We start from the raw sequence: 25,711 nt of genomic DNA on the forward strand, positions 1-25,711 counted from the left end.
GCACATTTACATTGATGGGTTGATGTTTGGGATGATTTCTCTAGCACTGTAAAAATCTTGACTGATTCCAGATAATTTAAAAAAATATATATTCTCTTCAGCAAAGTTTTACTGTAAAGGAAAACTTGCTGCTTCTCTTTAATCTTTTGAAAATTCCTCACACCTGGCCCCAGATCTGTGCTTCAGTGACTCACGATATTTCAAAACCTCAACCTTATTCCTAGAGCACAGTCTTCATAAATAAGAAGTTGTCTCCAGCACCCTCCACAGCGACAATGAGCTTTATCAGAAGTGAGGACTGGAGATGATTAACAATAGGAATATTTTCAGTCTGGTGGAAGAACACTAAATACACAGTGTTCCCTTTGCTATATAATAAGGGGCTTGGTTTACTGATTGCTAAAATCGCCAAAATCTCATTATTCTCTCATGCTGTGAGTCGGGAGCTTGCGTTCTCCTGCGGAGGGTGTTCATTCCCAACTCCCGCCCTCCTCGCCCCACTGCCCCAAAGCACTTGACTTAATTCTCCTTAAATGAGTCAGCCTTGTTGGGTGGTTTTCAAATACTTCCATTCTGGAGCTTCCTGTGCCAAAATAGAAACTTTTTTTTTTTTTTTTTTTTAGCATTAAAGCTCAAGGCCACCCTATATTAAATTTTAAATTGATGAGTTCTGACATAATCCATGAAATGATGAATTTCAACTCAGGAAACAAAGATCTCGTTGTTTGTTCTTCTCTCATCCAAACCATCAGAGAATATGAATGTGTGGCATCTCAGTGCTACCAGAGCTCTTCTAAGGGCAGGGCAACTTCCAGAAAATAAGCTCCAAAGGAAAGAGAGGAATCAATAGAGGAATAAAACTGCTGATCCAAGCACCTGAATTGGCCAGTCTTTAACTGTGTGGTCTCAAGACCTTTCCCTCCCATTCTAGGAGGCAATCAGGGGCCTGCTGGTGGCATGTTCCACCCAACACATGCCATTTGGCAAGACCAGTGGGAGTTGCTGGGCTCCTGACTGCTGAGAACAAAGAAGTCACTAGAAGAGAGATAAACAGCCTCCCAGCCCTGGGAAGAAGTTGCCAGACCTTGGAGGAATGATAGTGTGGCCGACATATTCTTTGTCATCTGCCTGCCCGACCATTGGTGGTGGGATCCAAGGACCCAGCAGAGAAGGGTAACAAGGAAAGCCATATTCTTGTGAAAATAGCTTCTGCTCTCCAAGTTTTCTAGTCCACACCAACTCTGTTTCGGATTTAAGATTTAATTAGCTTCGTTAGTAGTATAAATAAGAATGCTAATAGCTTTGCTTCATTCAGAGTGACTGATGGCATACCTCCCAATGGGCTAATGGCTTTCATCACGTTCCACTCTAGGTTCTCAGCATCTGATACAGGAGGCACCCATTTTTGTCGTGGATTTTCCAGAATAATCCTTCCAATGTTCTCAGATTGTATGTCCTGATATGGGGGTTCAGAAAGCACGTGCACTATTACCTGTGTACCCTTTATCCCTTCCCGTTTGGTAATCAGTCGGATTTCAAAACCCCAAGTGCGCTGACTTTCTCACGCCTCCAGAGAGATTCTGGAACAGAGAGATTTCCCTGGCAAGAAGGGAGAAGAGGGAGGAACACTAAGTAAGCACCTACTATGCTCCAGGAGCTTATCTCCCAGGAACCTCAGAGGATGGCCATCACTATCCCACTTTACAGATGAAGAAACTGAGGTCAGAGATGCAGGAGCCAATAGCTGGCAAAGCTGGGAATTGAACACAGCACCTTCAGGCTGCAAAGCTCTCCTCACCAAAATGTACTGTTTTTCAGCAAAACAGTTGAGCACCTGGTTGCTTTCTCGCTGTCCTGTGAACGTTCCTTCTGATTCCCTGACCAAAATACACACCCAGTGAGGGCAGCAGCCAAGCCAAGTTATGAAAGTTAAAAACCAATTAGAGCAGCCACTTTGCTTCTGCGAGGACTTGGTTTCCGACCACTGCTAGCTTCCCGCTCTGACTCCCATCACACCCAGGAAATTTGGGACGTGGCGCCAACAAAAGCTGCCTCTCTCAATACACTCTGCTGTCGTAATAACAAACCATAAAATTAACTAAATTTCACCACGGTGCAATGTGCAGCATGAAAGCGGGAGCAATGTGTCTGCAGGGCAAGGGAACATTCCATTGAAATCAGTTTCTCTTTATTGCATTGCCAACAGTTAACAATTTCTCCCCTCTAAAGGCAGGGAGAGTAGCGTGAGCAAAAAGAATGGACAGCGGCAAGTGTGCTGCAGCTACCTGCACACGTATGCAGCCACGGGCGATGTGGAAAGAGAAAGTGACGAGGGTCACGTGCACATGTTCACACACACACACACACACACACACACACACATGCCTTCCGTGTCCACACATGTCCCCTGGCTGTGGAAGCACATACGACTGTGCAATGAACGCCCAGATGCACATGCAGAAATACACAGCTGAAACAGTACATATGCCCCTGTGATGTACACATCATACTTGCTCAACGCAGGTGTACAAATGGACAGCCCTATGCAGAGGGATGAGTTTTATTCTCTTTCCGAAAGGTCACCAGTCACCACCTTGGAGAATTCCGCAATTAGCTGCACCCCAGTAGTAGCAAGTAACAATGTTTAAAAGCCGGAATGCTCTCTTCCTGACCTATTGCTAAGAAAAGACAGCCAAGGCAGCTTCCACGGTTTCGGCAGGCTTGGCTTGATCCAAAATGACACAACCAGGGCTGTTTAGCAGGGAGCAGAAAACAATGAGCCTCGGAGATACGAGCTCTGCTTAGAACATATTTCCAGGCGGGGTAAACGTGCCTTTGCTCACTAACGGGGCTTCCCTTGCACTTTGCGGGAAAACAGAAAGCTTTGCCAGCAGCCGTGTGAGTCTGCGGCTGACAGGATCTGCCTTTGATGAGTTCACAGGGTCAGGAAGTTCTCCTGACTATCTGCCCGAAGTCCTTCCTGGCGCAGTTTAAATCCATTTCCTCTCGTGGGGAGGGAGAACATCTGCTCATCACACAGTCTACGTATACACTGTGGAAACCTGTTATTTCTCCACCTCTCAAATGGCTAGGTCCTCTCTGAAATTCACAAACACCTTCAGCCTCCACTCGTCTTACATCCCAGCTGTGCACTGTGGCGAGGGCAAGTTCTTAAAACGTCCCATGTCTGGTCTGCAAGGACCACAGGATTGAAGGCTACTGTGTGCCTTGGGGAAAGAACACTGAACTGGGATTCAGGAGAGCTGGCTCCATGCCAGTTGTGCTACCAGCCCAGGAACCTTGACAGATTCAAATTCCTCTTGGCCTCTAAATGAAGCAGAGAGCCTTTAGTGGGTCAGGGAGACCCCTTCAAACGCTGTGACCCCCAAATGTTTTGAAATCCATTGGCAAAAGGCAGATGTCGATCCCCCTTTTCTGGAAAACAGCATAAAAAAAAGAGAGAGAGAGAATACCTTCTGATGGTGTCAAAGCCAGCCAGCTATTAAGTCTGGATGAAATGTAACTGTTAAGAACGACTTGCTCCACGCTTTCAGGACAAATTGTCTTAAAAATGCTGCCAGTGCAGTAATTACTCAGATATCTACACAGTGATTAACATCCTCACCTCCAAATCACATGAGGATGTTCTATAGACAGTCAGATATCCTTTTAGTCTAGCCGTGGAATGTCTTACAATGTTCAACATTCAACAAATAATTCCATAGTGACCACACTGTAAATACTGGGGCGTGGGGGACATTCCGGCTCTGGGAACACAATGCTGAACAAGATCTGCTCGTAGATAAAAACTGCGGAAACTGGTGACCCCAGCTACCCACTTCCCTCATCTGGCACTCAGCTCCCATCCTCTGGATAAGAAAATAGTTCTTTTCTTCCCCAAGAAGACACATTTCTGGGCCCCAAACAGCATCCTAATGTGCCACTTGGATGTTGGGCTGTCCACATGCCAAACGAGGGAGGAAGGATGGCTCACATCACTGTTCTCTGAATGACAGTGACCACACATCGCTGTTTTCCATCGCCAGGCCACTTCCCGGGGCTGCAATGACTGAAGAGGAGAAATGGAAACCCAGGGATCCTTCCACGATGAGACATGGCTTCTCCCATTTAGAATGTCGAGATGCCCAGGAAAGAGCAGGACCCACACGGGCTCTGTTCTGGTGCAGGTGATTACTCAGCTAGTAAATACAGAGTGAGTGGCATCCTTGCCATGTCATAGACCAGACAAACTGAGACACAGTGAGAGAAAGTGATTAACACCTGGGATCACAGAATGTTAAAGCTGGACTAGAGGCTCGGAATCTCCTACCCACACAATACTTTGTAAGTGTAAATTCTGAGGTCAGAAATATAACTTATTCTCTACTGCCCAATCCCCAATCTGAAGCGTCCTATGTCCAAAAACCATGAACATTTATCTCATGAAATAATTTCTCAGCTTGCACTTAATATCAGTTCTCAATCACGTACTCCACAGCTCAACTTTCCATGTTTTGTCACGTGAAAAGATTTGTTTTACTAAAACCATTGAACTAGAGATTCCTTCCATTCTTCCTTTCACAAACATTTATTGTGTACACACCATATGCAAGGCATTGAAAGAAAAGGGAAAAGTGTTCCATCTTGTGAAAAGCAGCAATTATGAATGTATTTACTCACATATAAATAAATAAACCTTAATAATATAGCTCTCCTCTCCCTCTCTCTCTCCCCCTTTCTCTCTCCCCTCCACTCCACCCCCACTTTGGATACAATAATTGGAACTGATTAGACCTGAGTTTTCCATCTTTTTAGGTTAGGACAGAACACTCAAGGGCCCCTACACTTGGTCTGGGTGCTGAATTACATTCCATGCCTGCATTCAGGACTTATTGTGACAGGACTGTAGAAGATTAGACTTTCACTGGAAGCTTCTTTGAAAGCACTGAAAAGCGCCTCCAGTGATTCTTATCTGAAAGGACCTAGCATAGAAGCTGAACCTAATAATGAATACTTTTCACCAAAGACCCTGTAGTATACAAGCGCATCATATATGATAAACAATACGGACCAGAACTGGAAATACTCAGATTCTCTGCCTGGCTATAGCAGCGGAATGGTGATAGAATGGAATTCCGGACCCTACAGATCCCAGGGGGATTTTTTCACTCTCTAGGTCTTGTCCACAACTTTTGCTCTTAACCAACTCCACAGTGAGTCTGTAGTACACCTAAGATTGAGAACTCAGTGGATTCCATTCAGAGCCTTTAGTGGCCTGGTTGACCTTAAAGGGTTGAGTATCCAAGGAAAGTCACACCACACACTTCTCTCACCTATCTTCACTATATTAATGAATCAAAATTGGAGAAAAATGAATTTCATGGACTGGTCTGAAGGGAAGAAAGAAGAAGGAGAGATGATGCTAAGAAGCCCATATGGAAAGAGCAGAGGGCAGTGTTGCTAGGCAACCAAACTGGTCCACCAGAGAAGGGATGTAGAAGAGCCTCAGATAGTTCTGAGCATCAGCTGGTGGGACCTCCAGGTTCTTCTTCACTGTCTATCTCCCTGTCCCTGTCTCCACAACAGGTGACCTATTGATTGACTGTACTCCAAGGACAGCTCTGCTCAGTGAAGAGAGGCAGAAAAGAGGGGCATAAAGAAGCATGGGAGGGATATGCATAAAATGGATAACTAATAAGAACCTGCTGTATAAAAAAATAAATAAAATACAATTCAAAAATTAATAAAAAAAAAAAAGAAGCATGGGAGGAGACAGAAGAGATGGGAAGGCACACCAAAGAATCGAGAAATTGAAAGCAATAAAAGGTCTCTTCCATAGCATCACTCCTTCGGTCCAGTTTTCTGCCCAGGTTTGTAACTCATTCTGCAGAATCCACGGTAGTTGCACACAGACAGCGAGATCCAGTCTTGGAGGAAGTGGTAGGACATATCAAGGAGCACGAGGATAAGTCCGTGCGAAGGACAAGACAGCAGGTGTCTGAGTGTTGTGTGTAAGTTGTCTTTGGAACATATCACACATTTTCTCAGCAGTTTTGCTGCTTCGCCTGCACTTCTTATTTTCCATGTGTGTCTCTTTGAAGAAAGACAGTTCATATTGGGTAGGGACTCAACCCTAGCCAGGGCCCCTCCGCTGAGACAATGGCTGTTAAGTGCTGGTAGAACCCACATCCCTCATCAGCACCGAATTACATCTGAGCACAACTGGGCATTAATTTACCAGCACTGAACAAGTCACTGGAATGGAAAGGAAACAATAGCAACATGAAGCTCTCTCTAATCAGGCCTTGGGTCCTGCAGCCTTTAACATGCCATATATTTCACTTAATCTGAGGCACCAATTGTACGGTACACTGTAATTTTATATATTACTAAGAAAGGAAAAAATGCTGGCTATTAATACTAGGACAACACATTGATTGTAAGAGGTACTCTGTTCGGAGATGTTAAAATGTGAAGGAAAATGTGTGTCTTAAAATTGTTAAAATACAGCAAAATCTAAAGCACTTAAGATGGCATTCAAGCCCTTTGCAGAATGGTCCCAATCAGCCCAGCTTCGCATGTGCCTGGGCCAGTCCTCACACTTTGATTCATTTTCATTATGGCCCTGACGCCATCCCTCACAGCACAGTTCTGGGGATTCCAGGGTCTGGTCCTTTTTCTGGCTTATGAGCTCCTTGAGGAAGATCAACCAACCACAGTTAACATTTACTGAGTATTTACTACGTGCCAGACAATACAAGCATTTACTATATACATTTTATACGCAAGTGGGTGCTGTTGTTATCTAATGAGGGAGACAAGATGTAAATGGTAACACTGCCAAATTCACATAAGCTATCGACTAAATATATCACTTTGTCAAAATGGGATTCTTTGAACCCAGGTCTGGGTGACACCATTGCCCCATTTGTAATCATTTGCCTCTTAGGGGCCTGAGCCTCGGCATCATGTAGGCATGAAGGAATCCTCAGTAAATGCATGAATGAATGAATCCAACCGTCATGGATTTGTTCCTCTGGCATCGATGTGGCTTTGAGGAAACCAGCTAGTCTTGCTCTGCCCCTTACTATCCCTCTTCCCCATAACATCAGAAAAATCGTTCCTGCCGTTCAGGAATTTATGATTATAAACAGGACAAAGCCTTTAAGACGTTACTGAAAGCTAAAGAAAAAGGCAACTCGATGAAAATAATAACACGGATCAAGGTACGAATAACGACGCCGATAATAACAATGGAATTCACAAGCCATCGTAATACACTTAGGCAAACAAAGGTTCTGTGAATATAATGAGTTACAAACAGATTCATCTTGGCTACAAAATAAGAAGCTTCTGTGATTGTTGCTGTTATTATAAATTAAGCCGGGCTTTAAAATTTCATGCTATCGACAAGTGTGGGTTTTAATACACTTGAGAGCACAACCAAAGCAAGACTCCCGCTTCCTATTTCTCAGGTTCAGGGATTTGGGGGCACAGATGCAAGGCCAGCATTCCTGCCGGTCACCTCACAGGCCAGAGTGCCTGTGACCTCTGACTTTTGCAACTGGGCTTAAAGAGAGGGAGCCTGGTTGAGGCTGACAGGTCCAGTATGTGTTTTTCCCTGCGATGTTTACGAGAGGACTGAGGGACCCTGGTATCTGGCAGAGGTCTCCTGGGAAAGGGGAGGAAGGACAGGATTCAAAGTTCTAGTGTTGAGGATCTGCTGAAAAGAGTAAGATTTTTTTTTAAGGCTAGAAAAAATCATACTATAAAAAGAAGAGAGGAGGCTATGATAAAGAATAGGGATGAGCTTTTGATGGAAAGTCCTCTTTAAAAATTTTTTGATTGTGGTGAAATCCACAAAACATAAAATATATCATCTTCATCATTTTTTAAGTGTCCAGTTTGGTCCATTCCCATAGTTGTGCAACCATCACCTCCATCCATCCGCAGGACGCTTCATCTTGCAAAACAAACGCTGGACCCATTAAACAACTTCCCGTTCCTCCCTCCCCGTGGCCCCAGGCACCACCTTTCTCCTTTCTGTCCAGAATGTCCTTTTTCAGTGGACCATTTCATAATCATGATTGCACTGTTCTTCCTGGGAGCCTTCAGTCCTTCTGAAACTTTCGTCCTTTGAAAAGGGAAGGGTCATCCTTCCAGAGTCGCCTGGCTTAAAGAGACACTGGGAAGAGAGCAAGTGGGAAACTGAGGCTTGCCTGAGAGCCCATGGAGAAGAGGTTACGTGCAAAAGCAGGTGTCACCTCTCTGATAACAAACACTGAGCCATACAGTGGTCACCCTCCCTCACTCCCACTGGAAACCCCCATAACCCCCAATGCCAACTTGACCGCCGTGCCTTATCAGACGCCACAAGGGCAGCTGTGAGGAATAGACTGCATGCCTTCTGGAAAAGTCACTTGAAATGAGCACGTCCCCACGGGGAAGAGGCCACAGGCGTGTCAAGACATGGCTTTTCCCCTCAGCTCTTGGGGAGGCAGCCTCGGCGTGCCCCACAGAAACGATCACTTCCCGTGGGTGGCACGATGTGATAAAGAACTTTTGAAGTGTGGATCTTCAACAAAAAATTCAGAACTCTGAGCTCTTGGGGGTGGGGAGGTGGGGTGGGGAGACCAGTGCAATAGAGGACGATTTAGAGTCTCAGCTCCTGGAGAGCAAGGACTGTGCTGTGCCTACTTCCTGTACCAGAAATAGTCAGCACAGCCCCGACAAGTGAGGGTCAGTGTCCAGCCCCCTGGTGCGCTCTCTCAGTGACAGACTTTGGCTTTCTCCTCCCTCTTCCCTCCTTCACGCTGTTCCGTCATCTATATGATTGGATGCAGAGTCCCAACAGCTGTTCATCAGAATGTCTTGTATTTCCACCTCTGTCCTAAAAGTATTGTCACTTTCTATATTGCAATTTACTTATGTTTCAAGGAAGGGTGGAGTTGAGAAGAATTCCCTTTTCAGTGGAACTAGGGGAGAAGAATTTCTCCAAGGCATGTAGGGATCCTGTGTCTAAACACAAAACACTACAGGAGGACCCTTCCCCTAATTAGAGAAATGAGGGACGCCGTGGATTGGATGTGCCCTCTAGAACATAGGACCTCAGCTTTCTCACTGGATCTTTGTCTATAATAAATATTTCCCCCAACAGAATAGGTATCGGCGATTGATAAATGTTGGTGAAATGAACACATGGAGATGCATACATGTATTTGAATAGATCTTAGATCTTTAAAATAACTCCTTTTGGAAATGGGTGTACGTGTGAGAGTGGGAAATCCCATGGATGAGGAGAATGTTTTAACTGGTAATCAACAAAGCAGGCATTAAAGTCCAGACCCTTAACACATTAAGACTGGTTACTCTAATTTTAGAGTTCTAAGGGCACATACAAACATATGGCATTGGTTAACTATTCTGCTAATTTGACACCTCAAAAATCATCATTTATCTCAGCAATGAAGGACTCCAAAAAGTCATTTGGACAGTGGTAAACTATAATAATTTATACATTCCTGGGTACTTGTTATGGATAATGGTAAACTGGTACTAATTTGCACATCCATGGGGGCTTGTTATACAAGCATTGAAGATGAATACTTTGCTCTTGTTTGTCTCTTGAGGGCAAGAAAGCTCAAATTTACCCAGTATGTTGAGCTCTCCTGTAGAAAGACATGTTATATCTCATCTACAATGATAACAACTACCTAGCTTGCCGCTGAATCAATGAATGAATGAGTCAACAGGAGCGTCTGTCAAAACCCCTGGGTAAGGAAATGATATAATCCATGGTTCTGAGCCACTTGAGTGCGGGTCAGTTGGTTGCTCTGGAAACTCCATAGAGTCATGTCCTCTAAATCTTCTGGGCTCTGCCAGCCAACTCACTCCATCTGGGAACTTCCCTCCAACAGCCATGACTACATTATGCTCCTGGCAGGGCCCCAGGGCTCCAGTGTCTCACCCCAGGAGTAACTCTTCGGGCAGTGCCAGAACAGCCCCGGCCTTGCGAAAGAGCCCAGCTGGACCATAAATTGTAGAGACAAAGATAAAGACGCACATTTTCTCCGGTCTCAAAGGCCTTCAGCATAGCACATTACCCTCCCCTCTTCCAGGCCAGCACAGGCGTTCACATGGCTTCCTCTACTTTTTCTCCTTTCCACGCTGTCCCTTTCTCCTCTTTCCCCATCTGCTGCAGGAGCCATAAGACTCCTCTACTTCCTCATCACCGGAGCTTCACGTCATTCCAGAGCTGGTACAGTGGGCTGTTTGTTGGGATGACCTTGAAATGACCCTTTCTCTGAGGTTGAGTCTCAACGCTGGGTTAACCTTGTTCCCACAGACAGCTGTGGGCTGCCAAAAGGCCCTCAAGTTGAAGTCAGCTGATCCTGGTCCAGACACTGCTGCTTGCTACCTGGGAGACTCTGGGCAAGTTGTCTGATCTCTCTGATCCTTAGACAATAATGCCAGCCTCACAGGATGGTGGTGAGCATCAAAGGAGATGTCTTGTAGCTTTAATTAAACTTAGCATTTCTAGCATGCCTTGAAGGTTACAAAGTATCTTCACATCTTTGGATCTCTTAGAGGGAGGCAGCTAGGTATTTTAACTCAGTTTTTTAGGAAAAAAGAAATGTTAAAAACCAGAGTCCAAAAATATTATGTGATTCAGCCAAATCAGTAATGGAGAAGGCAGGATTAAAACCCAGGTTATCGGGTTCCCCATCCAGTGCTAATCCAACCCCTCTCTCTGCAAAGCAAGTCTTGTGGCTAGAATTTTTACGGTAGGCTTGTTTTCCAAACATGCCCGAAAGGTCACAGGACAATTGGGAAACCTAGACTGTTCTCCCTTTGTGGTCACTAGATTTCAACCTGGTTTATTTCCTGGACTCTCTGAAAAGGCACGCCATCCCTCACTTACAGTTTGTAAGTCAGTTTCCCTCGTCTACTGAAAGGGATTAGTTTATACTGAATATAAGACACTGGCTAAAGTCCTTTGAGATGCTTAGAGATCAGTTCTGGATAAATTACACATACACATATTTTACTAGAAATCTGGACCAATCTAAGCTCCTGGAGGAAGTGCCCTTGCAGAGGTGAAGGTAGATATTATTGATGAGCTGTCTATTCAGAGCCTTGAATGAGAAGGTAGGTATTTTTGATGGCAATATCAATAGGCAGTAAGATCTGCTCAGCAGTAAGAAGATGACATTAAAGGAAGGGTCAGAGAAGGAAAGAAAACTGCATCCCTCTGCTGACCTTGCCAAAGATGATAAAATATAAATAACATGGACGTCACCCTGATTCCATTTTTTTTTCTCTTTTCTCTGATCACCCCTTGGGATAATTAGCTGATACAACAAGGCAAACAGAAAACCTCCTGGGTTTGTTGCCAGCCATTGCCCTCTCCCTGGTGGAGAGAGTCAGATTAGGTAGCATCAAAGCACCCTCAGCTGAATATCCTCCCTGCAGAGAAGGAGAAACAGGAGGGGAATGCCAGATCTTTCTTTTCTAGCCCAGAAAGGTTGCCGGGAAGAGCTCGAGGGCCGATGTGGGGTGGGAAGCTGGGATGAGTCTCCATGACAACCACCCAGGCCCAAGGCCAGTTTCATCACCTGGAAACGAAACAAGATGCAGACAGAGGGAGTATCCATCAGGAAGTTTGGATTCTCCTAAGCATGAGCCTGTTTGTACGCACGCGCGCGCGCGTGTGTGTGTGTGTGTGTGTGAGTGTTTGTGCTGGAAAAGGGGAAGGAGAACAAAAGATTCAAGAAGGGACTGGGGACAAAAATCAATGCCAGCCCAGCAAAGAGGTATTTCTGGAGAAGAGTTTTGATGCCCAAGATGGCCAAGCAGGAAATGCTGGGTGGGTCACAGAAGCGGAGGCCATCTGAGGGCCTAGTGTTGAGCAGGTCACCCAGGGGGACAGGGGGTTTTGTGCTCCTAGGAGAGTCTGCAAACCATATCCGAGTTCCAGGAGGGAAGGCAGCTGCCTAGGGTCACACAGCGAGTGGCAGAGCCCAGACCCCACGCCAAGCTTCCAACTCTTGTGCCTGGGCCATCCTTGTTTCTTCCACTGGCTTCAACCTCTCCTTCTCCCCTTTTACAGTCTTTCCAGGCAGGATTTGACCTTCAGAGGCATTTCAATGCCACCAGGGCGTTCATCTGAACCAGATTTCCCCTGCACAGAAGCACGGACACAGGACAGCCAGACACTATGATTTGGATGCCTTACCAGGCGTGGCTCTTCTGGGACAGACGTGGGAGAAGGCATGACAGGGAAGGAGGTGGAAGCTTTATTTGCCTTGTGGTTTTTCCTTTAGTTGGTGCTGGAGGAGTGATTTCTGGGGTAGGAGGTATCAGCTGTAAACCTGCCCTCTCTCTCCCACCTGCCTATCACTCAGCTGGCCCTGCCACTGCTAACTGAGTCACCTTGCCCAGGTAGCCTCTTTGCCTCAGTTTTCATATCTCTAACACAATAACAAGACCCACGTAGGCCTAAGATATTTCTAGCGGCCCTCCAGCCTCCCCTTGAGCGAAGCTCAGTCCGAGGACACAGCTGAAAAGAATCCCTGAGTACGGGAGGGAAGGGATGAAGGAATTCCCGTCCTCCCTTCTCATCCAAACCTCTTCTCTTTGGCTCAGTTTCCCAACCTTTTCACATCAAGACGCCTGCATTAAAGTCATACTTGTAGAAAATGAGGTAAACTGGAGGGTTGCTCACAGGGCAGGAAGATGGTCCCAGGGGTTCTGGTTACCCCAGGCCCCTCCTGATGGCTCCCGGGATTGTGGGGAGCCGTATCTAGGTGCCCTGCAGCCAAGAGAAAGGCAAAGAAAGCATAGCCCAAAATATGGGGGTGGAGGGGTGGAGGTGGGTAGGGGGAAGCCCGAACCTCTGGGGCCAGGGAAATTCTGGGCACTTACTGGTTTAGGATTATCTGGACCAAACTCTGTGAGACAAGGCAGAAAGGATCACCCTGATTAGCTCAGGCCAGTGGGAGTCCACCTGTGATCCTGGGGGGTGGAGACAATCCTCTTTACATTTCCTGGTCACTGTACTATATGGGAGGAAGGTTGGACGACCGTGGTGGAAGCTACAACTGTGCCCACCGAGGAGAGACAGTGCAGGATTCCTAATGGAAGCAGCACCCAAATCGGAGCTGTTCCATCTGTGATCCTCATGCTACGCCCTCCCCAGCATGTAATTGATCTGCTCATCCATGAAACAGAAGTCACCAGCCAAATACCCCTGCTCCAAAGACATGCCCAGGACAATAACGGCCACAGCGAGCCATCAATTAAAGGACCAAACATTTGAGCTTGTCTTGAAAGTATGTGTGCGTGTGTGTGTTTTAAATAAAAGGGCTATTTAGCTCTTTTTCTCCCTCTCTCTTCAAAGCACCTTTCAACCCAGGAGCTGCCAAAGAAGTTATAAGCCGGGGCTATGTATAGAAACCACAGCAGTCACTACTGAGACAGGGCAAGCAGCAAGTCCCCCACAGTTTAGGGTAAGGAGAGAGCAGGCAGATCCAGCCCAAACTGGGGGGAGGTGGGGCGGGAGATGGGGTGAAGGGTGGGAGGGATGTGGTGGGGGAATGGAGGGGTCCCCACAACACTACCCAGTGCATATGGGGGATTGTACAGGGACGGCTACCAAGGGTGGGCATGGCCGGGGATTGCAACGTTTGTGTGATGGAAGGACCTGCCTCGGGGCATCTCATTCATGCTCCTGGATGCAGTTTACCATAGTTGGAGAGGCCTTCAGGGACAGGAAATGTGATAAGTTCCCATTCCAATGTTTCATGACCCTGACAGCAAAGGAGCTCTTCCTAATAACTAAGCTACAGGCTACTTCTCACAGTTTAAATGCATTTTTTCTTCTGATGTCCTTAGTGGAGATGGGGAACAGCTGGTCACCATCCCACATAATAACCTCGCTTATATTGAAGACGGTTATTATATCACTCCTCACCTTTTGATTCTCCTTGTTAAAAAAAAGAAAAACTTCAATTTCTTTATCTTGGCATCAAACGCTATTTTTCTTTGTCCCAACTCAATCCGTCATCACCCCTCTTTCTCTTTTTAAAGTTATATTCTTCCTCCTGACCTTGTTGTAAAATTGGTGGAGCACATATAAATAGCATTCCCATTGTGCCAGCGTGAAAATGGAGGTGGAAGTACCAGGAGTGGGGGAAGGGAAGGAAGGTGTATTGCGTGCCTACCCTTTGCAAGTTGGTTGCTTCCCCTACATTCTCTGTTAGTCCTCACGACCTGAGGAGGTATCTCAACCTCCAATTCACAGATCTGGAAACTGAGATTCAGAGAAACTGTTACCTGTTCAAGATTATCTGGTTACTAATCACCACAGCTGAGGTTTGGATTCATCACTCGCAGAACAGTTGAGACCAAGAGTCCATTAAATCCGTTCAGGAAAATCTGAATCAAAACTACAATGAGGGCTTCCCTGGTGGCGCAGTGGTTGAGAGTCCGCCTGCCGATGCAGGGGACGCGGGTTCGTGCCCCGGTCCGGGAAGATCCCACATGCCGCAGAGCGGCTGGGCCCGTGAGCCATGGCCGCTGAGCCTGCGCGTCCAGGGCCTGTGCTCCTCAACGGGAGAGGCCACAACAGTGAGAGGCCCGCGTACAGCAAAAAAAAAAAAACTACAATGAGATACCACTTCGCACCCGCTGGGGTGGCTGTAATAAAAGACAATAACAAGTATTGGCGAGGATGCGGAGAAATTGGAACCCTCACACTTTGCTGGTGGGAAGGTAAATGATACAGCCACTGTGGAAAACAATCTGACAGTTCCTTAAATGGTTTGGGACATAGATTTACTATATTATCCCGAAATTCCAAATCTAGGTATATATCCAAGACAAGTGAAAACATATATCCATGCAAAAACCTGTACACAAATGTTCATAGCAGTATTATTATCAAAGAGTGAAAGAACTCAGAAGTCCATCAAATGAGGAATGGATAAATAAATTGTGCTATCTTCATATAACAGAATATAATTCAGCAATAAAAAAGGATGAAGTACTGACACATGCTACAACACGGATGAACCTTGAAAACACTATGTTGCATGAACGAAATCAGTCACAGAGGACCGCATATTGGATGATTCCACTTAGATGAAACGTCTAGAACAGGCAAATCTGTAGAGATGAAGATTAGTGGTTTTCTAAGACTAAAAGACATGGGAGGGTGATGGCTAAGGGTTGTGGAGTTTCTTTTCAGAATAATAAAAATGTTCCAAAATTGATTGTGGCGATGGTTGATGAACTCTGTAATTATACTAAAAGCCACTGAATTGTACTTTTTAAATGGGTGAATTGTATGGAATATGAATTATATCTCAGTAAAGCTGTAAAAAAAAAAAAAGTGTACACTAAAACTCTGCTTTTTAAATGTTTGGGGATTCTTTGCTCTCCCAAGAATTGGACCACGGGTCTATAAAGCAGGTCCTTGAATCAATTTCTAGACCGTGCTCACGAGACTTGCCCATAGTTATCCATCCCATCAGCCCCAGAGGTGGGCGTTTGAGACTGGCCATAGGCTGTACTGTCCTGGGAGTGAAGACCCAGGCCTCGGAAGAGGGAGTGACGAGGCCCCTCTGGTCGCCTTGAGAAACCCCACTTCCATCTCCCTTACTGCCAGTGGAAGGTGGCGAAGCAAACAGCGAGCACCTGTCCAGGGGTGGAATGAGTCAAGTGTGTAGGATGGAGGCCCGAGTCCCTGCCAGGCGCCAGGACCGCCTTCCCTCAGGGAGCGGGGCCAGGAGCCTGCCAGCCGGAAGCTCTGAGGGGAAGGACCCCCACCCCGGGCTCCTGCCTCACTGTCAGTCCACGGAGCTCCAGAGGAAGAGAGAGTGGAGGCCAGGAAAGAAGGGGAGAAGGGAGCATGCAAGGACCAGCTGGAAAATAAAAGGGGGCCAGTTCCCTCTTCTTAAGCCTGTTACTAGGCTTTGAATCAAATTAAACCACAGGGCTTTCCACTTACAGAGTGCTATTTTAAGGCTTATTAGACTATATTAGGATTGGCATACATTTCCAGTGACATGATATCAGCCTTTAATTGGATTTAGGGGTGAGAAGGCTGCTTTCAGCTGGAGTAGGGCCCCCGCAAGGAGGAACCTCGTATTCTCCTCCCAGCACTGCCACTTCCCCTGCTGGCGGCCATCCGGGGGCCCGTAACCCACCCAGACCCCAGACACAGCTGTCCGCCGTCTCCTCTTCCTCCGCCCTCGGCCGCTCCCTTGATAAACTGCCCAGAGGCCACCGCAGGCCCCTCGGGTGAGGCTGCGTGCCCATCACTGAGTGGGCTCTTGGGTCTCAGAGCGGCGGGAGTCCCCTGAGGCTGGGGAGACAACAGCTGACGCTGAGACAGGGCCCCATGGAGGGAGGCGGCCTCACCTTTCGAGACTCCAGGCAGCTGTGGACATGAAGGCTGACCTGACCTTCAGTGGGAGGTGCTGGGGTTTTCCGTGGGTGCTGAGAGACCGGGGGATTGGGGGCTGGACGCCCTGTTGGCCTCGGCCTTCGAATCTCCTCCCATCCCCTCCCCAATGGCTAGATGCTGGGAAATGACTCCCCCTGGTCAATCCTGGACCGCCCCTCTGGGCAGCGGCAGAGTCTGAACGGGGAAGAAGCGCGGGAAGGAGTCCACACACTGGATGGGGAGAGGAATGTTCACGAACATTCACTGAACAGGTGGTGGGTCCCACCAGAATCACCTTCTTTTCTCCTCGCAAAGCGAAGAGTAGGAATGTGAAGCAGCAAAGGGTCACGGTTAAGCCCTTGGCTTCTGGAATCAGACCTATCTCTGCCGTCTGGCTGCTGCGATCAACCTCTCAGAGCTGCCGTTTCCTCCTCTGTAAAAGGAGAAATGGAACCCGTTCCTTCCAATCATGATTGCTTTGAGAATTAACTGAGGCAATGCAGGTAAATGGTGAGTAAAAGGCTTAACACCATGAGTGTCTTCTCCCCTTCCATGAGCTTTAAAAATTTCAAATACTTCTACTAAAAGGCATCATAACGGAAACAGACCTCACCAGTCGAGTACATTACAAAATAATGTTGGGAAGAGAAATATCTTGGTACAGGGACAAGCATGTATGAAATACCACTTCCCAAAATATTGCTCAAACATGAAAAAAAAATACCAAATCCCTTAAGATTTTCCGCTCATATATGTGAACATCTCCTACTCCCACTTGCCAAGATGCTTCTTGGCTTTACTTTGATGTCTTCAATCTCCACACTTGTTTTCAGCTCTTCTGCCAGAGCCATGTGCTTGTTTATTTTTACTACATTTTTATGACGTTTCTGCTATAGCAATAAGTTTTGCATTATTAGTTTTCTCAAATAACAGAATGTCTGGTTGGCTGGCAGAGATGACTGGCCTGGTTTTTATGGCTCCATCCCAGAATACTTTTGGTGATTACTTTCTAAGTTGTTCTTAGATCCATTCTTAAATACGTGTTTACACCCTTATTAACTCACACTTAAGGGCTAATTGTTACGCTATAAACTTAGCATCAGTGTGATGCCAATTGCTGTAATCTTATTGTTATCACTTAATCACATGTTTGTGTACTCAATTCCGTGCAACGGATGTATGTAGGAAAGGTTGCTTGTAAATGTAATATTTACAAACCGAATTTCTTTTTATATTCATTAGGAAGATTCCCCCTCTAATACATAGTATTACACCTTAAAATATCTGTTTGGCAAGTTCAATGTATATGGGATATTGAATTTCCTGAAACTGGAGGGAAACCTTATTACAAAACAAAGAGAAGCAGACAAGGATGATCTTATCTCTGCAGTGTGTAGCTTCCTCTACTGTTCTTATCTGACTGAATAAGTCTATGAATGACCTGGTTCTATCTTTGAGAGGCATAGAAAGCATGTACTCCCTCCATTGATCAAGGGGGGAAACTGAGGCAGAAGGATAGGGAGTACCTTGCCCTGCCCTGCCCTGCCCTGCCATGGGGTCCCAGATGTCCTGTTCTCTGCAGAGAAGGCCCTCTTGTCTGGCATTAACCAAGTCTGTTGGGCCTCTTGAAGGCTTTGCACCTCCTGAATGCCTGTGCTCTTTTCATGGCAGATCTGTTTCCCTTATGGAGGCCAAACTCAGGTTTTTTTTTTTTTTCTCTTCCCCACCTCAACAAATGTCCTCATTGCTCACTGGCCCCCAGAGAGTTCCACATCCGTAAGAGAGGGGAACCTCCTGCAATGTTCCCCCAAGGGAACATCAAAGGAGCAACTGTCCTGGCGGGATTGGATTAATGGCATCTGAATTATTACAGCCAGAACTGTGCATGCCCGTGAGCTGGGGGCACCGGCAGATCGCTTGTGCGTGTCTGTGTGCGTGCGTGAGCGTACACTGAGCATGTGTTCAACAAGAAGTTTAAATCAGGGATGAGCTGAAATTCACAAACATGAATTATATCACTGTAGACTCATGGTCTTCAGAATTAAGGCAGAAAGAGTTTTTATTTGAAACCCACTAGGGCCTCAAATCTTTTTAGGGCTTGGTTATCTGGAGTAGAAGTGCTTTATATTCACATTTTTTACTGTTGTGTCATTACAGCTCTTCTTTTCTCATCAGGGAATAGAATATTCAGAGGGTGGAGGGCGGTAGGCTAGTGTCTTTCATAAAAATAACTTTTAATCAGAAAGCACTGTCATTACCCTCAGTGTCGTTCAGCACTAACATGTGTAGGTAACTGACGCAGGGACAGGCTGCTTCGCGCATGGCTCCATGGGTGTGTTTGTTTGTACACATATGTGTGTGTCCCTAATGCACCCCTGCTCTGCAGATGGTTCTAATTAGTCTGGGCGAGGAAGCTCTTGGAGAGGGATTCTCCTCCTTCAAAAAGGAAGATGTTCTAGCTCCTCCCTCTGCTAGCACCCAGCCTGTACAGATGCGGCAAAGGCAGAGAATTAGAGAAACGGTCTGAAGTTCCACAAAGGCCTCCTGGGAGGCAACTTGCTGACAGCCCCAGGGAAATGTGGAGAAGATGCCCGAGTTCCTTTTCAGCACTGGTGTGGTTCCAGGGTAAATGAGTCTTTGAGTAGCTTTGAAACAATGATCGGTAAACGATCAGGCAAATGCATGCCTTCCTCTACTAGACTTATTTGGGGGTAGTCCAAGATCCAAACACCCCCTCCTTTGGAGAAACCCTCCTTTAAGGGAGGTCTTGGTGGCAGGCAGGGCCAAGTGCCCTTAGTTTGGAAGCAGAAAGAACCAGATACCCTCTTCTCCTGCCTCTGGCAGTTAGGGCCCTGGGCTGGTCAATGGAGTCTTGCTTCCAAGACTCTGGATCTCCAGCAGGCAATGCACAAGAAGGATGGTAGAAATTGTTCAGGATGGCAGTGGTGAGTCACAGCAGGGACAGCACATCCAGCAGACTGTTCTTGCTAAAAGACGACTGTCACACTTGCAGCTGCCAGGGTGCCCAGATTCCTGTACTTCATCCAAGCCTGCTCCTCCACTACCTATCAATCTGGGAGGCCCTGATACCCTTCCCCATAAATTCTCTTTTTGATTAAGATAACCCGAGTCGGTCTCCATTAGTTGCAACTGAAACATCCTAACTGATAAATCTCCAAGACAGCTGACGTCAGATTTCATTAGCTGAAGGGCAAGTCCCACTGGCTATGAGCAAGAAACGCACCCAATAGCAATCTCTGTTTCCACATAACGTCCAGACAAATGAGACCATCAGGTGCTCAGCAGACTCCGTCATTCATTCATTCAATTAACATTTATCTAGTACTAACCGTGTGCCTGGCACTGTTCTAGGTATAAGAGATACGGTGATGAAAAAGAGAAAATCTCTGTTCTCATGTGGCTTGTATCCTGATGGCAGGGGAGACAAGCAGTCATAAACATATAAATACCTCCTATGTCAGATGTTTCTAAGTGCTGTGAAAAAGAATAAGCCTGGGAATAAGCTTGGGAAAGGCGGGTAGAGAGTGCCAGAGATGGGGGTATGGCTGCTTTACACAGCAGGGTAAAGCGACAGTGGGGCTTGAAAGAAGGAAGGGAGTTAGTTATATGGACACATGGGAGAAAGGAATTCCAGGAGGAAGGAATTGAAGATGCAGAGACTCTGTGGCGGGAGTCTTTGGGGCGTGCTGAAGAAATAGCCAAGAGGCCAAACGTGTCTGGAGACTACTGAGCAAGGGAGTGAGTGTGGAGAGAGAGCAGGAGGCCAGCTGGTGAAGGACCTCAAGGAAAATCCACTGTAAGAACAGTGGATTTTACTCTGAGTGAGAAGGGAAACCACTGGAAGATTTTGAGTACAGGAGTGACACAAACCCACTGATGTTTTAAAAGGTCTCCTCTGGTTGCCACACTGAGAATAGACTTTGGGATGGGGGGATGAGAAGAAGCAAGGAAACCATTAAGGAAGCTATTGCAACAGTCCAGGAAAGGGAATACTGTGAGTTGGGTTAAAGTGACAGCGGTAGAGATGTGAGACATGGTCAGAGCCTGCATGTATTTGGAAGACAGATCCAGCAGGTTTTATAGCCAATTGAACACACAGTGGGAGAGAAAGAGAGGAGTCAAGGATACCTCCAAAGTATGGCCTAAGCAACAAGAGTGGAATTGCCATTAACTTACTGGAAAAGACTGGGAGTGGGGCAGGATTTTACAGAGAAATCAAGAGTTTAATGTTGGGCATGTTAAGTCTGAAATCTTTATTAGACTTCCAAGTATAGATATTGAGCAGGCATGTGGGTATTTACATGAGTGTGGAACTCAGGAGAAAGATATGGGACTGGAGATGTGATTTTATAAATCACCAATGTCTAGATAGTGTTTGAAGACAAGGAACTAAATGAGACTCCCCTAGATAGTGAGTTAGAGAAAAGAAGAGGTGCAAGGATAATGGGCCAAGACATTCTAACAAAGGGGTATGAGAAGGAGTGACAGCAGGTAGACAGGGAGAAAGGAGGGGAGGGAGAGGGAGAGAAAGGAAAACACAGAAAAAGAGAGAGGAGGGGTGGGGGAGGGGGAGGGGAGAGGCAAGAGAGATAGACAGAGAGATAGAAAAAGAGATCCTCTACGGCCAAGAGAAAAGAGTGTTTGAGAAGGATGGGGTAAGATCTCGGAAACGCAGCTAACTTTACATCTCAAGGAACTAGAAAAAGAATAAACCAAGCCCAAAGTCAGAAAAAGAAAGGAAATGACAAAGACTAAAGCAAAAAAAAAAACAAAATAGAGAATAGAACAACAATAGGAAAAAATGAAACTAAGAGCTGTTTTTTTGAAAAGGTCAACAAAATTGACAAACCCTTAGCTAGACTAAGAAAAAAAGAGAGAAGACTCAAATAAATAAAATCAGAAATGAAAGGGGAGACATTACAACTGATGCTATAGAAATAAGGATTATAAGTGACTACTTTGAACAAGTACATGCCAACAAATTGGATAATCTAGAAGAAATGGATAAATTCCTAGAAACAGACAACCTACCATGACTAATTCATGAAGAAACAGAAAATCTGAACAGACCTATAACTAGTGAGGAGATTGAATAAAAAAATCAAAAACCTTCCAACAAAGAAAAGTCCAGGAACAGATAGTTTCACTGGAGATTTCTACCAAACATGTAAAGAAGAATTAATGTCACTCCTTCTCAAACTCTCCCAAATAACTGAAGAGGAGGGAACACTTCCAAACTCATGAGGCCAGTATTAAACTGATACCAAAGCCAGACAAAGACATTACAGGAAAACTATAGCTCAACATTCCTGGACAAATATAGATGCAAAAATCCTCAACAAAATACTAGCAAACCAATTCAACATCACATTAAAAAGACCATACAACATGACCAAGTGGAATTTAATCCCTGGGATGCAAGGATGGTTCAACATACAAAAGTCAATCAATGTGACACATCACATTAATATAATGAAGGATAAAAATCTCATGTCATCTCAATAGATGCAGAAAAAGTATTTGACAAAATTCAACATCTTATCACAATAAAAGCATTCAACAAACAAGAAATAGAAGGAAATTGCTTCAATAGAATAGGGGCCAATATATGAAAAGCCCTCAGCTAACATATTCAACAGTGAAAAACTGAAAGCTTTTCTGATAAGATCAGGAATGAGGCAAGGATGCCCACTCTTGCCACTTCTACTCAACATAGTACTAGAAGCCCTAGCTAGAGCAATTAGGCAAGAAAAAGAAATAAAAGGCATCCAAATTAGAAAGAATGTTAGGCAAGATGACATTATCTTATATGCAGAAAACCCTGAAGATGCCCAAAAAAAGGTTGAAATTAATAAGCAAATTCAGCAAAGTTGTAGGATACAAATCAATATACAAAAATCACTTGTATTTCTACACACTAATAACAAACAATCTGAAAAGGAATTTAAGAAAACAATCCCATTTACAATAGCATCAAAAAGAATAAAATACTTTAGAATAAATGTAACCAAGGAGGTGAAAGACTTGCATATTGAAAACCATAAAACAATGTTGAAAGAAATTACAGTAGACCCAAATAGATAGCAAGACATCCATGTTCATGGACTGGAAAATTTAATATTGCTAAATGTCCATACTACCCAAAGTGATCTACAAATTCAATGCAATCCCTATCAAAATCCAAATGGCATTTTTTGAAGAAATAGAAAAATCAATCCTAAAATTCACATGCAAACACAAGGAACCCCAAATAGCCAATCTTAAGAAAAAAGAACAAAGCTGGAGGCATTACACTTCCTGACTTTTTTTTCTATTACAAAACAACAGTAATCAAAACAACATGTTACTAGCATATAGACAGACATACAGACCAATGGAACAAAATACAGAGCTCAGAAATAAACTCTTGCATATATGTAGATGATTAAATAATCTTTGACAATGGTGGCAAGACAATTCAGTGGGAAAAGGACAGTTTCTTCATCTAACAGTGTTGGGAACGCTGGATCTCCACAAGCAAAAGAATGAAATTGGATCCTTATCTTACACCATACACAAAAATCAACTGAAGGGACTTCCTTAGTGGCTCAGTGGTTGGGAATCCGTCTGCCAACGCAGGGGACACGGGTTCGATCCCTGGTCCGGGAAGATCCCACATGCCATGGAGCAAATAAGCCCGTGCACCACAACCACGGAGCCTGCGCTCTAGAGCCCACGGACCACAACTACTGAAGCCCGCGCGCCTAGAGCCCGTGCTCTGCAACAAGAGAAGCCACTGCAATGAGAAGCCCGCGCACCGCAACGAAGAGCAGCCCGCGCTCGCTACAACTAGAGAAAGCCCGCGCGCAGCAACAAAGACCCAAGGCAGCCAAAAATAAATATAAATAAATAAAAAATTTAAAAATAATCAACTGAAAATGGATTAAAGACTTAAATGTTAACCTGAAATTATAAAACACTCGAAGAAAACATAAGGGAAAAACTTCATATCATTGGTCTTGGCAATGACTTCCTGATATGACACCAAAGCACAGGAAACAAAAGCAAAAATAGACAAGTAGGACTACATCAAACTAAAAGCTTCTGTGCAGTGAAGGAAACAATAAAGTGAAAAGGCAATCTAAAGTAGGACGAAAATATTTGCAAACCACATATCTGATAAGGGGTTAATATATAAGGAACTAATCCAAAATACATAAGGAACTCAGTAACCAAAAAACCCCCCAAATAACCCAATTTAAAAATGGGCAAAGGACTTGAACATACATTTCTCAAAACAGACATACAAATGGTCAACCAGCATATGAAAAGATGCTCAACATCACTAATCATCAGGGAAATGCAAATCAAAATCACAATGAGAAAGTCACCTCATACCTGATAGGGTGGCCATTATAAAACAAAACAGAACAAAACAAAAAAACAGAAAATAGGGAGTTCCCTGGCGGCCTAGTGGTTAGGATACTGGGATATCACTGCTGTGGTTCGGGTTTAATCTCAGGTCAGGGTAACTGAGATCCCACAAGCTGCGTGGTGCAGCCAAAAAAGAAACAAAACAAAAACAAAAACAGAAAATAACAAGTGTTGGTGATGATGTGGAGAAGAGCCCTTGTGCTATGTTGGTTGGACTGTAAACTGGTGCAGCCACTGCTGAAAACAGTACGGAGGTCAAAAATTAAAAGTAGAGCTACCCTATGAGCCTGCAATCCATCTTCTGGGGATTTATCCAAATGAATTAAAAACAATATCTTGAAGAGATATTTTCACTCCCATGTTCATTGCAGCATTATTCACAATTTAGGTAGAAACAATCTAAATGTCCATCAGTGTATGAATGGATAAAGAAAATGTGGTATATACATAGAATGGAATATTATTCAGCTTTAAAAAGGCAGGAAAACCTATCATATGCTACAACATGGGGGAACCCTGAGGACATTCTGCTCAGTGAAATAAATCAGTCACAGGACAAATGCCGCATGAGTCTGCTTATACGACATAGTCAAACTCATAAAAGCAGAAAGTAGAATGGTGGTTGCCAGAAGCAGGGGGGAGGGGAAAATGGGGAGTTGCTGTTCAGTGGGTATAGAACTGCAATTGTGCAAGACGAGAAAGTTCTAGAGACCTGCTGGTAACATTGTGCTTGTAGTTAACAATGTACTATACACAAGAATTTCTTAATAGGGTAGATCTCATCTCGTGTTTTTTTTACCGCGATAAAGAATTAAATTTAAAAAAGGGGGGGCAGGTATTCATCTTGTTAAGTGGTAGAATCGCAGACAGGTAAAGACTGAGAAATGACCACAACACAGCAGCAGATAACTGATGGGAGGTTTGAAGGGAGGAGGAAGGAGAGACTCGGGGACAGGAGGGCAAGAAGGGGGATATCTTGACATCCCTTTATAAAGTGCTCTCACAGAATCAGGATGTCCCGTTCTCAAAAGAACTGTTTTAGAAAGTGAAAACACTTTACTAATAGTGAGTGAAGATGTCTGGAACTGGATCTTCTTAGAAGCTCTGACAGGTAGGTAACAAATTGGGGTTCCTTTTTCTTCCCGACTGCGCCTGCCAGCGGGCCTGTATTCTTGTCCCCGTGCTCCAGTGTGAACACTGTCAGCTCAGATGCAGCTGTTTGTATAAATGGTGAAGTTAGGTTTATAGCAATTTAATCAGCAGCATTAATAATGTCACCTAGGCTTAATGATACCAATTATAACCACAGCAAACATTGCTGACAGCTTATAAACAGTGATATTAAAGATGAACTTCCTGTGTTTGGTCAATGCTGTTTTTAGAAAACAAAAGTAGAGGGGTTCATGTTTTAAATAGTCCTATATTCTCACTTTTACTCTGAACCAAGAACAACACAGAATGGCAGACTCTCGCAAGGGAGCAGCCCTTTTCTTTTCTTTATCACCCGTAGCTGTTTTGGCTGTTTGGCTAGGACAGATCTAAGTCCACTGCTGTTGGCCACCATAATGGAAGTGAGACCCAGGTGGCGGTATCATAGAACCAATTATCCAGGAACAAGGACATGGCTGGAAAATTATTCAGCCTCAGGAAATATTGGGTTCCATATCCTCAGCAAGTCCTGAGAAGTCCAGAGGCAAGCAAAGGGGATTTTTAAAGGTCAAACAGAGAACGTATCAAAGCTTTAACCCAAACAAAAAATTGGAGGCCGGATCAAATTAGGACTGTTCCTCTATGTGTGGAGCTCTCATAGGAATGATAGTAACCAACTTT

The 25,711-nt window shown here is 44.9% G+C and overlaps 1 protein-coding gene across 4 annotated transcripts in view; it reads right to left on the minus strand.

Annotated features, from left to right (window-relative positions):
- The window catches only part of PLXNA4 (plexin A4), a 371,857-nt gene that overhangs the window by 203,415 nt on the left and 142,731 nt on the right, over positions 1–25,711 (minus strand). The window contains exon 5 of one of the 4 annotated variants that reach the window (XM_065884182.1): positions 2,691–2,701. The exons of the other annotated variants lie outside the window; for them this stretch is intronic. Within the exon in view, the coding sequence (XP_065740254.1) occupies positions 2,691–2,701 (11 nt within the window). The remainder of the gene's footprint in view (positions 1–2,690; positions 2,702–25,711) is intronic. 4 annotated transcript variants of the gene reach the window in all.

Source organism: Phocoena phocoena, chromosome 9 (assembly GCF_963924675.1).
Source record: "Phocoena phocoena chromosome 9, mPhoPho1.1, whole genome shotgun sequence".
Taxonomy (NCBI): domain Eukaryota; kingdom Metazoa; phylum Chordata; class Mammalia; order Artiodactyla; family Phocoenidae; genus Phocoena; species Phocoena phocoena.